At 41.8% G+C, this 15,681-nt stretch overlaps 1 protein-coding gene across 1 annotated transcript; it reads right to left on the bottom strand.

Moving 5' to 3' along the window:
* Window positions 1–6,469: 6,469 nt before the first annotated feature.
* On the bottom strand, window positions 6,470–8,662 carry CCSAP (centriole, cilia and spindle-associated protein; the record flags this gene model as incomplete). The annotated part of the gene is made up of 2 exons (XM_010134610.1): window positions 6,470–6,643; window positions 8,453–8,662. Coding segments are annotated over 2 exons (384 nt in total), but the record flags the coding sequence as incomplete, so codon positions are not given.
* Window positions 8,663–15,681: the final 7,019 nt, after the last annotated feature.

Raw genomic sequence — 15,681 nt, 5'->3', positions numbered from 1 at the left:
CAGAGGTGTAGATGGAATTAGAATTGTGTTTAAAACTATTCCTTTTGTCCTGACATTTTTGATTCAAACAAAAAATGTATACATTAATTCCTTTAAGTTCAGAGTTGACCTAAATTTGCTCTGTACTTGAAAAACCTAGGTTTAGTTTTAAAAAGGCTGCTGGGTCTAAAGACTTATGTTGCTCTCGTGTGTGTCCTCTTATATGTAGGATTGGATTTGTTACATAACTGACAATTATTCCCAAGGAGTGTTTTCTTCCTGGTAAGAGTGTAAAGTATTTTTGAAGTAGCTTAACTGTGCATTAAGGTGGCCAAAGAACTTCAAAGAAACTTACCTGTCTTAATCCTCACTGCATTTATTTTGGAAGTAATTACCAAAAGCAAGTCTGAAATAGACGTATAGCAGATATCTATCCCCAACAAGTCTAAATGGCAGATTAACTGGGATGTCATGTTTTTGCCAGAGCTGGGGAGGGTAACCGGTTCTGGAATGCTGGAAAAACATCAAGTATTGGGGAGTCTGTTTCCCCCACTTACCGCAATCCAACCAGGTTTCTTGTTACACTGACAAAAGTGAAAGCTTAGCACAAGTAAAGCTGAGGATCATTGTCCTGTAACTGTTACAATGGTTGAAGGGGTGTTGGCTGTTGTTCAAAAGTTCCTGTTATTACAGTCACAGTTGAAAGGAGTGGGGGACTGCTACTTAATTCTGTTGCTTTTAAATAGAAATTTGGGGGGTTTGGCAGGGATTTTCTTAGACTTCCTCCTGTGTTTTTCCCTTTACAGACAAGATTGGCCTCTTGAATTCTTAGTTCTTACAATCATTTTGGTCAAGTGTCTGTGGTTAAGCAGCCATAAGCACAGTTTTATTCTTTCTATAACCAATGGTCTTAAGCTGTCCCCTTCCTACCTGGAAGGAAGGAATAGTGTTAGCAGAGTTTTGACATGTTTTTACCATTTTTTATATCTATACTCTTACTGCATGCACATTAACATGGTTAATGTGCATTTTTTGTAATATTGCAACTTTTTATGCTGTGTGTCTCACTGACATTTAAAAAAGAAACTTTTTAAAATGGCAGCTCCTGAGGGAAATACTGTTGGAAGGAACAGCTCAACAGTGCAAGTATATTGTTTACTATTTCTCCTCTGAGGGTTTTTCATTTCTAAAAAAAAAATCATGTCAATAACAGCCCTGGAGTAGATTTTAAGCTTTAGTATTAGTTACAGAGCAAACCAAGCCTAGCTTAAACAGGAAATGATAAATAGGTTAAAATATGTACATTTTTAGTGTAAAAGTTTTACTTTACCAAAGCAAGATGGCTTGGAGCTTTACATTAACTACGGGGTATATATCCTAGAATTTATTGGATGTGGAGCTTTAGCTGTTCAGATCTCTTAAATGTCTTAAAGCCTATGTCTTGCCTTTTAATGAGTCTGTGGGCTTGCACAATTTCATTTAATGCTTGTATCTATGTAGCACAAAATAAAGAGTCTGTCTTGATTTTTCTAGCTGTCTCACAGCAAATTCTATTGTACAAGTTACCTGCTATGTGGAGTCCATAACATGACAAACCTTGGATGGTTTAGAAAAAAACCCACACTTCTGGTGAATTCATGGCATAGTCAATACATGGCTGGCAAAGCAGCAACAGCTGCTAAAGGGGCTGGAATGCTTTGGTGTATTTCCCAGGAGCACAGTGGTGGCAGTTTTGCCTGTGGCAGGGGAGGTCCCCCACCCTGCAGCTGCCACCCCTGTAAGAGGAACAAGGCATTGTTTTTCTCCTGTGTGTCCTATGGTTGCAGAGGTGCACTTAGCTGCTTCTGTCTTTCTGCACTGATGACTAGGGAGGCAATACATCTGAGTCTCTTGGAAAATGTGGGTTCAGAAGTTAATCCTTTAAAAAATCTAAAGCAAAGGGGCAAATGTTTCTCTAGACTTAGGCAACTCAGGCTGAATTCACAGCTGACCCATTCTTTATATTCAGCTAGGTACCTTTATGGCTCAAAACTACACAGCTCCCACAAGCCCTTAAAAAGTGAATGCTATTAAAAAACCCACCCTGGTTACTCTGTGCAACTCACTCATTTGCATTATATTCTATATGCTGAAAGAATTCACACTATAAAGATCTTAAATACACTAAATCCACAGAGTAAAACACCCTAGGTGTTTTTCATTTACCATAGAACCAGCAACATACAGAATTTCAGCATAGCCATCCTTTAATACTTTAACTTTTCCTATTTGCAAGACTGTACACATCTTACCAAAAGAGTTTCCTGGTTTTACCCTATGTTACCCTCTTTTTCTAAAGTTCTAAATTAAGATTCCCAAAGACTTCAGCATCCATAGCAGAGACAGTTATTATATTTTTAGGCTTTTTTTGTCTCTTGTAAGTGGTAGAAAAAGCCAGCTAGATTGGGCAAAGATATTAAGAATCTGTGGGAGAGTTACAGGAAGAACATGGGAGACAAGCTCAGCTCTCAGCAGGACTTACTGTACTCTGACCCTTTACCCAGCACCAGTCATTACAGAAGCCTGTCACTTTTCAGAAGAGAATATACAGGACAAACAGAACCCAATCTACATGCAGAGATTAAAGCACCCTGTAATGTAAAGCACCTTGCTACCCCAAAAAACACAGTACAAGCAGTCAGGGCACTTGGTCTCACTCATTTTATTCACATATACAAGTTGACACTACACTACTAAATATAGACAATACAGAAGCATTAAAAACAAATACTGTTTAAAAACTTTAAAAAACCACATATTGCTTCAAGCTTAGATGGTATTTCCCTATTGTTTTTAAAGTGAACTCAGTGCTAACAATAGCTGAGGTGCTTACCATTCACTTGTACCCCTAATTCTACAGGGGCTGCTGTCAAGGTGTTGAGTCAGTCTCCACATATGGCTTTGCTGCTGAGTGCACTAACTGAGCTGGAAAATGAACTGGAACATCCAGGTTACCACACACGGCCCTCAGATTGCTAGCTTTTGGTCCCTATCACAGTAAAAACAAGAAGTTAGAGGCCTTTATAGTTCAGTGGCACTGCATTATACCATTAAAAAAACAGATATACTTCCCTCCATGTTAAAAAATGATTAAAATGTGTATTGGCTATCTGGATAAAACTATTAAAAATTCTGTCTCTCAGTTTTGTTAAGTTTGGCTCTAAGTTTAGCTACCACCTTGACTGTCTCAGCTCCCAGTGAAAAAGTCTGTAATTCATAGTTGCAAAGATGTGACAGCAGTGACTGAACAGGCATGCTACTGTATTTCACAGGGACATTCTTACTCAGTTTTCACTGGAACATTTACATTGTAAACACTAGTCTTCACAACACTATAGTTAAATTGCAGCATTATACATTGTAAAAGTCTTGTTTCACTTAGCTAAGTACTTTCAGAAACAAAAAGAAATAAACAGTTATTTTAATGACAGCTTTGGACAGCTGAGTATTTACTGTGTTCTTATGAAGCTTTACCTCTAAAACAGAAGTGAGAAGTGTTGGCCACTTAGCTGAATTCAAGAACTCATGCAAGACAAAGTTCAGAACTTCATTAATTGATAGGGTGACATTCACTAGGTTTTCCATTTTTAGTGAGCCCAATTTGATGCAAAATAGCCACCTCCTGTAAGATCTATGGAATATAGTTAACAGTTTTTACATATGAGAAGCTCTGCTTTCCAAGTCAATTTGCTCTTCACTGATTAACATCAAAACACTAAGGTAACAGCTTTACAGACTTTAGCCTGGCACATGCCAAATATTTTGCATATACAGCTTGCAGTGATCAGAAATACACTATTTCACATAGTCTAAGCAAACGTATTAGCATTTTTCAGTCAAATAATGCCCAGATGCAGAAGGGCTACCTGATGTGTGGAATGAAATGTACCCCTCATTTCAAGCATTGCATTACTTAAACCAAGATAGTACCAATACACCATCCAGGATTATTTTTAGCTACAGACCATTTGAAGAAGCATGGCAGTGACTCATATGACCTGATTAGTGTCAGTATTGTCTTCTAGCAAATTGGTTTGGTGGGGAACAGCTCTTTACCAGGTAAGAAAAAACTAGATCATTTCCTCAGTATACAGCAGCCTTGATGTTGTTGAAGACTCTCATGCTCTGTAGAACACCTGAACAAGCCTGTTTGAGATGGTTTAAGTTTGGTACCCAGTAACCAAGGCAGAAGATATTTAAGCCTTCTATAATTATTGGAAATACCAACATCTAATGGCAGATCCATCTTATCTGAAAACGGGTACTTAAGGCAGGCACAGAGCCATCTTGGCTCCTTCATTCTCAGTAGGAGTAGAACTGCAGAAGCTGTCTTTGAAAGCACTGCAAGATGTGTCCTGCCCTACACAGTCAAGAAAACTGACAAAACGCACTGAGGGCGCAGTCCATCTGCTGTGGTTACATAAAGCCTACAAAGCCTGTGGGCAACAGGAACAGGCAGAGTTTTTATTGAGTAAGGCTGTTAACACCTCTGAGTTAGTGTTCTGATACTGTTGTTCAAAGCTAGGGTGGATTTCTGAATTGAAACAGTATCAGGGGCAACTTAAGCATATTTACAGCAGCTATTTAAAGAGGAAAACACAGCATAAAAGGAAATTAAGAGAATCTCCTGTAATAAAGGCATCCTCTGGAATGATTTGCCTCAGTTTGGGGTACTGTTCTAGATTTTACTAAGTTCTGGCCTGCAGTTTACATAATAGTTGGAATACAGTAATTTTGCCATATATAAAACATACTTAATCCTACTTTGCATTCCCAGACTTCAAAGCTGTAAGATCTCTAGTAGGCAGCCTGAACAAAAGATGTCTCTATTTTTATAGCTTTATGCTTAAAAAGCCAGTAAAAATCAGATTATAATTTCATATATTCTAAGACATTTTAGTAAGATTAAAATTGAGATTAATAAAACCTTTACTGATGTGATTAATACAGGGAGACAGCAGTGCATGATTGCTTTCAAGAACAATTACAAGCAAATTTTCCACTAAGCATTTAACTCTGTTGCAGCAGTAATCCTAGAGTCCTGCTTACTCACCGAGATAGTGGAACGAAGCTAAGACCAGCACAGGTTTCTGGTGCGGCAGAAACTGTGAGTGTGCTTTCCTGTGAGAAGGTGTCCAGTCTAAAACACAAGCTTCCAAACAACTGAGATAACCAACATATGTAACTAACACACATCTGAACAAAACTTTGAAGCTCACAGCTACAGCAATAATCTGCCTAAAGCTTAGTTATCAAACTGAAAAACTTAATTTACAGCATCTTGAGGGCTAAAAAACCACACTGAGGATCTCACAAACAGTGACTGTCTTTCTACATAGAAGTGGGACCTACAAAGAGAGTGTTCAGACTCTGTTTTATGTTCTTGTTTACTACAAGGTACACCTCTCCTTCTTCCCCTAGCCCTCACTCCCAAAAGTGAGGGGTTCTGCACCAATTTTAAGAGGCAGAAAGCTTCTCAGGTCTTCATCTACAAGTTTTATCAACAAGACTTTCAAGTTGAAAACCTTTAACAGTATACTTGTACAATACCACCAAATGGGAGGTATATTGCACTCTGACCCCCACTGAGCATAACAGATATTCTTAAGTGTTAAAAATAGACTTCAGTAGACAGGAGCCAGCCCTCTCCTTCAATAAAAGCATTTACGTGATTACACAATAGAGTGACTGCGACCACAAACTTAATAGTGGTACAGCAAACAACTGCTGAGTGAGCAGCAGCTATCAGATAATGATTGTCAACATCAGTTATTTGGTACAACAGGCACAGCAACAGCAGAACAATCCTGTAGCTGTTTCTTGCCCTGAAAATTGGTAGCTTATTCCAACGACCTTAGAAACAGCGATTAAAGTTATCAGCAGATTCACTAATCAAACAAGGTTTTTTTGAAAGTTTCTACATACAGGCAGTAATGGGTATTTGCCTGCCTTGAGCATCTACATTTATAAGTGCTGTTTACCAGACCCACTGGCTTTCCTGTTGCCTGTCTTAATATACTTATTTTGGTAGAAGTAATAAATCAAATACTATAAATGCAAAGGCACCTCCATCACACCTTCCCCAACACCACCTCCCCATAACCTGGACTTCTAAAATAAGGGACAAGAGATTATTTGTAACCAAGATCAAAAACCTATTTGCTTTCACTCCTTTTATGTGAAGGACCCCCCCCTCCCACCCCCAAAACAAGTGAACTTAAGCATTAGAAAAGTTCCCAAAAGGGGAATTGGTTAAAAGTTAAGCCTATTCAAACGTTATGGCTCAAACGATACATCCCACTGTGAGGTAGGTAGCCAAGATAAAAATATTGTAATAAATACTTTAACAGCTGGAAACTCCCTATAAAAACCTTGCATAAGTAGTTTGGTTCCTTGCACCAGTGTCCTGATATGAGTAACTTCTTCTGAAGATGCCTAAGGGAATCCAAATTCACCGAGCTCTTGCTGAGTAGCATCTCATATACTCTGTCATCCAAGGGTTATCTGGCGGAGAGGGCTTTATTCGCCAAGCTTTCTCTGCTTCTGCTGATCGTACTCGCCTCTGAGAAAGCTTTCTTTTCTCCACTTGTCTCCTGTTCTTTGCTCGTAGAGCAGATTCATGAATCTAAAAGACCAGAGGTAGTATTACAGCAGGAAAACAGCCTAGGAACAATCCCCTGCCCCACCGCCAGAAAGCTGAGGTTCACTTTGTATTTGTCCCAATCCCCATTCTGAAGAAACGGGATTTGCTACCAAGGTTTTATTTTCTTCTGTAATTTGTACCACTTAAAGAGAAGCACACATTTTTTATATATAAAATTTTTCATATATTAAAAGTGCCTCAAATTCTATTCTATGTTTTCATTCCCACTTCACAATGTTTAACAATTCAATCCAGCTCTGACACTCTAAAACCCTTGATTCTCCTATTTTTAACATTTTAAATTCTTACACATGCCTCAGTATGCCCAAGCATCCCTTGCCATAGCAGTAAGACCAGTCACTAGAGACTCTAGAGCTTAATTTTGACAACATGCTGCAGGTACACAACATATTTTTACATTAGTAAATTATCATATTTCCCCAAATTTAATCTTAAGAGACAGCTTCTATGTTTGCTTGCTTTTATCTCCAGATTTCAAACTGTCTCCCATCTCAATCGGGGGAAAGTAAAACCTCTCAAACATTTAAGTGACCAAACCAGGCAGCAAGCAGTCAGTTCTCACTTAAAGAAATATCCTTAGTGTCAAAACACTACATAATTTGAAGTGTTTCAGACATGTCCTGCCCATTCACCTGAAACTCAAGACCAAATCTTAGGGATTCCGTAATCTTTTCTAGCATTAAGACATGTTAGAAATCTTAAAAAGTATAAATATCTCTGCTCAAGTCAGGCATTGGCCTCTGTTAGGCTGCAATATAAAGCACCAGTCAGCTATTTCCACCACTGACCAAAGCTTATCAATCCAGTAACAGTGTCCACTATGAGGAAGGGCAGGTTCTTCCAGAGCTGCAATGCTCAAGTTCATTTCCCTCGAAGGGTTAAGCTGTCCAGGAAGTAAGACTGTGCTTCACACCTCTTCTAAAACAGCCCGTTAGAAGTCTGCTCTGTCATACACATCAAGACCACCACCCACCTTAATCCTCAGGTACCTTGGGTCATAGATTCGGACGTTACAGTAGTAGCAAGATAAAGACAAGACATTGTCAGGGATACATTAAGGAGTGCGTTTCACCAGCCTAGGAGAGTTACAGAAAAGGAAGATATGGAGCTGTTTTAACACTCCAACCTTAGTGTTTCTTACTAAGCCAGGAAAGAGACCGCACTACAACAGAATCCTGGTGTTGTCTATGACCATGTGAATTTTATTTGTGCTACTTTGCTAATGTTTACATCTATTTACATCCATAAGCCATCTGATAGATCATTCTGCTGTGAGCATAAAGTTCCTTGATGGCAACCTGCTGAAACAGACTGCTAGACAGCCATTTTAGCAGCAGAGCATTTGTACCTTCTCAGTGAGGCTCCGATTCCTCGGAAGTGCCCCAGCAAAGGGCACCCTTTCACAGCCCAAGTACTACCCCAGTGTTTGTTTATATACCTGCCTGCTGCTTTTCTCGTTTTCATGAAGTTCAGAATACAGAAATACATTTATAACAGCCAGAAACAAGATATCGAAGTTTTAATCAGAACTTGGAAGTAGTAAGTCAAGCATGGGAAGGTTCAAAACTGGTTTATCTGTTAAGAGCTATTTGATTTGGACATGTCAAACCTCTTCAAGTTTATTGCTAGAAATTTTTTCAGAATTTATTGCTAGAATCTCCCTGCACTCATAAAGGCATGTCTGAGATGTTCTACCCAGATAGCAGACATATGTCTTATCCAGAGACTAAGTAGCCACTACCCTTTAACAAAACAGAAGTTTTTACTTACTTCATTCATTGAAGCAGAAGCACAGACATTGTGTGTTTTCTGGCTGCCAGTATCTGTCTGTCTTTCTCCCCACCCATACAGAGCAAATGGATGTTTATTCTCCTTTGGTGCATCTGTCTTTTGAGGACTTTTGGCTGATCTTTGATCATTACGACTGGACAAGGCACTTTGACTCTGACGTCGTCCTGTACGGCTGGTTTTTTCTGCTTCCTTTACAGAAGTGTGTTCTACAGTTTTTTCTTGCTGTTCCTTCTGCTGCTTTTCTTGGTCCTCTCTTTCTTTCTCTAAAGAAAGAAAAATAAAGTTACTCTTTAAGCTCTGAATGACAACATATTAATGTCTGATTTGCACAGCCTCTCAATACATCATTGAAGCTGTGCTTTTTTTAGAAATGGAAGGAGTTATTACTTCCTTAGCAACAGATGCATACCTTGCTTAAACGCTTTTATTCTTTCTTTAGAGACTACAGAACTTCCAAACCAATCCCTCTGTATGTCGGCTTTCACATACTTAAGCACACCTTTCACTAGTGAGGCTAGGGATACCCAGTAGCTCCAGGCAGTATTTTAAAGACTCTTTCCAGTGATCTTCTGTCTTCGCTATTTCATCCTTCCATCTTCCAAACAGCTAACAGATGGACTTCTGAATGCCACATAGACACTGCCAGCCAGTCAGAAATCAAGTCTGATAAGAGTATGTGCAATATTAAATCCCTCCTATTATAAGCTTCCACTGAAAGAAGTGATTCATTTCCATGCTCCTTGATTATACATACATCTTGATAAAGGGTTTTTGTTATGGTGGAGGGGGCAGCATGAAGCAAAGACTTAAAGTAATAGACATCACCCTTGCTGTCTGTTCTGTGAAGTATGTTTTACATTTAAAGCTCCACACTCTACAGACAATGCTCTAAGGCTCATTTCTCCCACACATGCTTTTTAAATCATCCATAACAAGGGTCCAGCATTTGTCCACCAGGCATTGGGTATGTAGAGTAGGAGTGAGGGAGAATCTGAAGTCTATCGTTCTTAATTTGCAGATGTAGATCAACACTGAAAGCTGAATCATTAGATAAGACATTAAATAATAACAACACATGGAAACAGTTCCCTAAGAGCCAGCCTTCTTGCTTTACAGAGCTCTGAAGGAACTACTTTTCCTTTGTGATTCTTCACAGCTAGTAGTTCTTGATGTTTCCTACATACTACTACTTATATGCAAAAGTCTGGGTCTTAGACTTCAGAAGAAGGAAGCCAGTATCTGGTGTAGCACTGCAATACTCTATAAATCTAAGAGCAAGGCTGGTAAAAAGTAAAGAAAGTCTGTAAGTAAGCTATAGGTTCTATAACTTGTTTTGAACAAGTCTATTTTATAACATTATTAAATATAGTCAAGTGAATGCCCATGGATAACAACTACTGACTGGAAAAGAATGTCTAAAGATTTCTCGCCTTTGAGATCTGTAAGGTATTACAAACTGGTGACAACAGGTCTTGAACTAGTCTATTAAACTATTGACTCATCTTTATCCATGATCGGGATGAGGGGATTGAATGCACCCTCAGTAAGTTCACAGATGACACCAAATTCCGCAGGTGTGCCAGTCTGCTGGAAGGTCAGGAGGCTCTACAGAGGGATCTGGGCAGGCTGGATCAGTGGGTTAAGGCCAATTGTATGAAGTTCAGTAAGGCCAAGTGCCAGGTCCTGCAATGCTACAGAAAAAGATGTAAAGTATTGGAACAGGCTGCCCAGGGAAGTGGGAATCCCCATCCCTGGAGTTATTTAAGAAACTTATAGATGTGGTGCTGAGGGACATGGCTTAAAAGTGACCAGGCCATGCTGGGTTAACAGTTTTACTTGATTTTAAAGGTCTCTTCCAACCACAACGATTCTGTGATACAGAGGGAATTCCTCCACTGGTGTAGAAAGAGTTCGTCTAGTTTAAAGTTTCCTTCCTTACATACTGAGAGGCTGACCACAAACAACTAGAACAAATTCTGCCTAAATGTCTTCATTAAAAGCAGAAGGGTTTGCCAAACCCGTGACACAACAGCAATCATCCTGCAATTTAGCTAGTCAAACAAGTACATGTGCAATCTGACACTGCTTTAATTTTGTTTCTGCATCCAAGCAGCTCTGATGAAATGGAATTTACCTGCCTGGCATGCTGGTTAAGCATCCACTTACTCTTCTCACTTGTAGGGTAAAGACATGAAGGCTTGTCACATGCCCCAGCATTCCCTAAGACAAGCCTCATGCTCTCACTAGCTGTTGGTACCACCACATTTTCTACTTTCTGCCAACCAGCACAGAGGCCCCGGTGCTGGGCCCTGTTCAGGCTAGCCTGCACACACATGCCTTCCAAACTGTGCAGGTGCAGCATTCGGCTACAGATGATACTGCAGCACAGCTGCAACAGGCAGCACAGAGCTATCCCCCCGCAAAATACTATCCATGCATCTCTCTGCCCAGTCCAATCCTAAGAAAGCACTGGCTCGGTCTCTTTATGCATAAGAGAGGCTGTTATCAGAAGGAAGCACTGTTTTCAGAAAATAAAACACAAGGGACATATTGCTGTCAATTCTGAAACAGGAGTGCTTTTATTTTGGGAAGCTGTTCAGTCCTCCATTCAAAGGAAAATGGCAACTTCTTTCTCTACAAAGGAGAAAGAAGCAACAGAGTTCACAAGCAGCAGAGGTGGCAAAGACTTAATACAGGGAAGTGAGGACTCTGCAACTGCATGAATACTGTAGCTTAAAGATAACTATTTCAAGGCAACAGCCATACCTGGGGTTGCTGCTCACTAGGATATAGTTCCAGATGGTACAGAAACGATTGAGCCAGCTTGTCCCAAAATAGCAATAAAAGCATATGGTAAATGGCACACAGAGTCCTGCATGCACTGTTACAGTAAATGCTGCATGCCAGAGCATACTACTGTGCCTTATGAGCGCCTGCTATTACAGCAGGTATTTCAGTGTATTCACTCCTACAGGGTATTTACACACAACTCGGTGAAGGCACAAGGCAGATACCATTAACAGTTATTTAAGTCTTTTATTTAAAACTATAGTTCATATCCAAGCCATTTTGTTAGGCACCCCTTTTCACAGGAAGGTAGAAAAACAGCAGTTGATAGCAGGGAAGAAGTTGAGAACTGCTCAGGGAGACCAACCACAAGCAACACCTACCCATCTTCTTCCCATGCAGTGTGCCAGCTCCAGCAGACACAGGAAACTGAACTGACTGGCTGCAGCATTACAAGGATTAAACACGAGAGGGCAAAAAAGCAAGAAACATTTGAAACTGCATCATGGATGCTAAGCAGAGCGCACTAGACAGGAGGGGATTAAGTGCTTAGCAAGCAGGACACGGCTGCCAGGCCCACCCAATATGGTTGTTGAAAGCTCCTGCCCAGAAGGGATCACTTCACACTGCTGTATTGCACAGCTCACATAACAGATGCTTTCAGGAATCAAGCAGGAAAAGCTCAAAGGGAGCTTCTCTCTCTCCCCCAGTACTGCATGCTCTATGGGGCGGACCAGAATTCCATTTCTAAGGCTCTGCTGACCTACAAGGTATCAACAATCTTCTGATTAGACCCACAGGTCCTAGAGATCAACAGTATTATCTCTATATAGAGATGTTTGCTTCTTGGAGCACTACCTCAGGTTCAGGAGGAACACTTGCGCTTCGACTGTCACAGGCAAAACTCTGCCTTTTCCTGCTTTAGAAGGCAGGTCTCCAAGGCCTCTTGAAGCAGGCACGTGGTCAGTTGTGGATACAAACTGCAGCTGGGTAGAAAGAAGATACTACAGCTGAAACAGACTGCAACATAATTTCTTCACGACAGCTCTTAGGTGAAGGAGTACTGGAGCTAGCAGCAACACAGCAGTTCAGAGTTTTAGCTCACACAAGCTTCAGCAGCAGCAGAGTTCAGAGCGCAATGACTAGCTTGGCTTGATGGCAAAGCTTGTTTCCAACCAAAAACATTTGAGCAACTTTTAATTACAGTACTCTAAAGCCCTCAACTGACACTGTTGCCTTCTTCCCCCACAAGCCACTCCTTCCCAAGGGCCTGCAAGTGCACCTGCAACATCATGGCAAACAAGAACAGGGAACAAGTTTGAAACTGAACCTTCCGCTGAGTTGCACTAATCCAGATCAGTCACTTTCCAACTACTGTGCGGGAACTGCTTTAATGCCAGCTGGTCACTGCTGTCATGTAAGACCTCCACACAAAAAACGCTGAAGGCAAAACAGCAGTAAGGATTGAAAGATGCCTTCATCTGGCATGCATGTACAGCAGTATCATTTCACAAGCAACAGGTCTGACAGCAGTGCCGCTGCCAAGAGCTCCTGCCTTTCACTTACCAGCCCACTGGGTTGACAGGTTTGAGGGTGTGTCAACTGGACCAGTTGATTTAGGTCAAGTTTTTGTCAGATTATGTTTAAAGTACATCTGTGTCTGGGCATGTTCTACAGAACAGTCCCGCAAACAGTTGCTGCAAGTGAAGGGCCAGGAGGAATTAACCCAAAGTTGCCACCAAGCATGCCTTAGTAGCACTCGGCTATAGCTTAAGCGTGAGATACAGTCACAGAACATGTTTGTCTGACATGCTGTTGCAGGTGTTCACACTGGTAGTACTTTAGACCAACACCACTAAACCCTGAGGTCAAGCTGCATACATCAGCTTTCTCAACACATACTAGAAGCTTTTACAAACTGCTTTATGGACACACACAGGCTCATCTTAATGAGGGAAAGAAGAAATTGCAGCCACACACCCTATTACAAATGGCTTTACCCAAGATACTAGGCAGCACGACTGTTGGCCAAACACACTTGGCCACAAGCACAATCAATACCATTCAGCCAGAAGTCAGGTTCCCTGCAGAACAGAGGGAAGCAGCAGTAGCCAGGTAACAGCTGGGATGCTGCAGCATGTGGGTGGATGTCAGATTCAGAAGACAAAAGATGTCATCAACATAAGCACACTCAGCTACTCCCACAGCACTTCAGTGTAATTACATTCTTCCACAAAAAAACCCAGTTGATTAATGGGAGATTCAGAGGGGTAGCTTCTACATTATCACCTCCACATGTTTTAATTATCCAGCCACTAAGCAAAAGAAAAAACACATCCTTACAATTGTCCAATACTGAATGAGTCACTCACTCATATATTAGTGTGTACAGTAATAGACAATAGATTTCCACTTAACCCAGCTGCCTAAGCAGAGTTGTTTTCAGTCCTCTTGCTAAGGACTTGCAAAGCTCTTAAAGACTGGCAGAACTTACAGAAACATTTATCCTATGCTACTTGGCAAAGAAATGCACGTTAGGTACAGGTTTTTTTCCCTCCCACTGTAAGTGTGAAGCAAGGACCTAAGAGGACACTAGGTATTCCCTTACAGTAGCCATGGCAAAGCTGCATCAGCTAAAGAGGCACAATTGCCCAAAACCCCATAGACTGTCAGGCCACCATTGCTCCACAGTCCCTTTGTCACTTGGATAAAGCAAGGACACAACCCTGCATGCTGTCACCGGATAGTGACACATGCTGTCACTGACCCTCGCAGTAAGTGCCTGCGTGAGCAGCACAGCCACAGCCATCAAGCTTTTACCCACCGCCAAAACTGACCCAACCAAAATCAGGCTACCAAGTAACTGCTGCCACAGCTCCTCCCTGAGAGGAGTCAGGAGAGCAGCAGGGAGCAGGCCAAGGACTGAGCAGAGTGCCCTGGCCAGCAGCCTCTAGCCTTGGCAACTGGCAGTCCCATCTAAATTGTGGCAGAAAATGAAATTCTGGTCCTTGCCACTACTGCCCAAGGTTGGCAAATGTTCAAACTGCATCAGAAGAGGTGCAAGTGCCAAGTTGTGAGAGCAGCCTCAATAGCTTCCACCCTCCTCTACTAGAAGTCAAACCTTTAGACTGCCCATCAGGACACATCACCTTTTCCCATGCAACCATTCCCTGCTCCTTTGCAAATCCTTAGTGCTGCTTCTCACTGAGACACTACCTACTTCCTCCACACGTACTCCCCAGTCTAACTTCCTCTAGGCACTACAAAACCTTGCTTGAGGAAAGCAAATCAGACCCATTAACAGGTTGTTACACGCTGGTTAACTAGGGTGCCTCCATCACTGCACATCTTTGGGGATGTGGAGTGCACTACCCTGGCAGCCAGCAGCTGTGTGCTCCTCCTGTATGGGGGCTGGGTACCACAGGCCCACACAGCCATAGGGACTACAGCTCCCTGCAAAATCCCACATTACTAGCATGCTCTGAAACACCAGACACCTTGAACAGATCACAGCACAGCTAAAGCTTTTGTAGAACATGTATAACATTAAGGACAACAAATGCAGTTCAGCCTTGAATATCAGAACACACAACACTCCCTAAGATCAGGCCCCAAGGGACACTGAAACAGATTACATAGTCTCCCCACTCCAAACAAGCACATCTAACCGCAGAGAAACACGCAGGCAGCATTAGGCTTAATGGAACAATTCTCAAGGACTTTCAGTGCCATTGTACAACAGATACACAGGCAATTCAACACACACTGCAAAATACCAATCAATGGCTGCCAGAAAGTTTTCTTTCATTACAGGCTAGAAATAATATACTATAGGATTAAAAAATACCAATTTAGGAAGCTTGATGCCATTGTTACCTGTCTACCCACTTTGCATAGTTAATTCTTGAGACATCAAAAGGCAAGACATGCTGGAGAAGAGCAGAGCAGACCATTACCATCTCTGCTCCTGCCTAGGCCAACAGATTTGTCTGCACTCGGCTGCAAACCCAAGACCAAACCTCAGGTAGCCTTAGAGCCCAGTGTTCAGCTGAGACAGATTATGTGTGCAGATCCAGGAGAGCACTTGCATTAAGTGCCAGTCACTGGCACATAGTCCAACTTGCCACCGTTTTTGCCAGAGAACCGGCTTATATAATGGCAGTGATGCTCTGCTCCCATGACAACAGTTTACATAAGTGGCTGTGACTCAGGATGAGAGTTACCACCACTGGGCTCTTTAAAGAGACGCCTCCGATGCTGCAGCTACCGCTTCTCCGCAGGCCCAGCTAGGAGCCGACTGAGAGCACTTCATTGCCTTCAGTTAGGAAGGGCGAGCAGTTCGGAAAGTCACAGGGACCCCAGCTGATGAGAGGTCTCACCCCCAAGCCCTCGGTAGTCTGGCTTTCCTACCCGCCCCGTTC

The sequence above is a fragment of the Buceros rhinoceros genome, unplaced genomic scaffold (assembly GCF_000710305.1).
Source record: "Buceros rhinoceros silvestris isolate BGI_N320 unplaced genomic scaffold, ASM71030v1 scaffold14274, whole genome shotgun sequence".
NCBI classification, from domain to species: Eukaryota; Metazoa; Chordata; class Aves; order Bucerotiformes; family Bucerotidae; genus Buceros; species Buceros rhinoceros.
The sequence above is the reverse complement of the archived record's forward strand: the minus strand, read 5'-3'. Positions and strand labels throughout refer to the sequence as shown.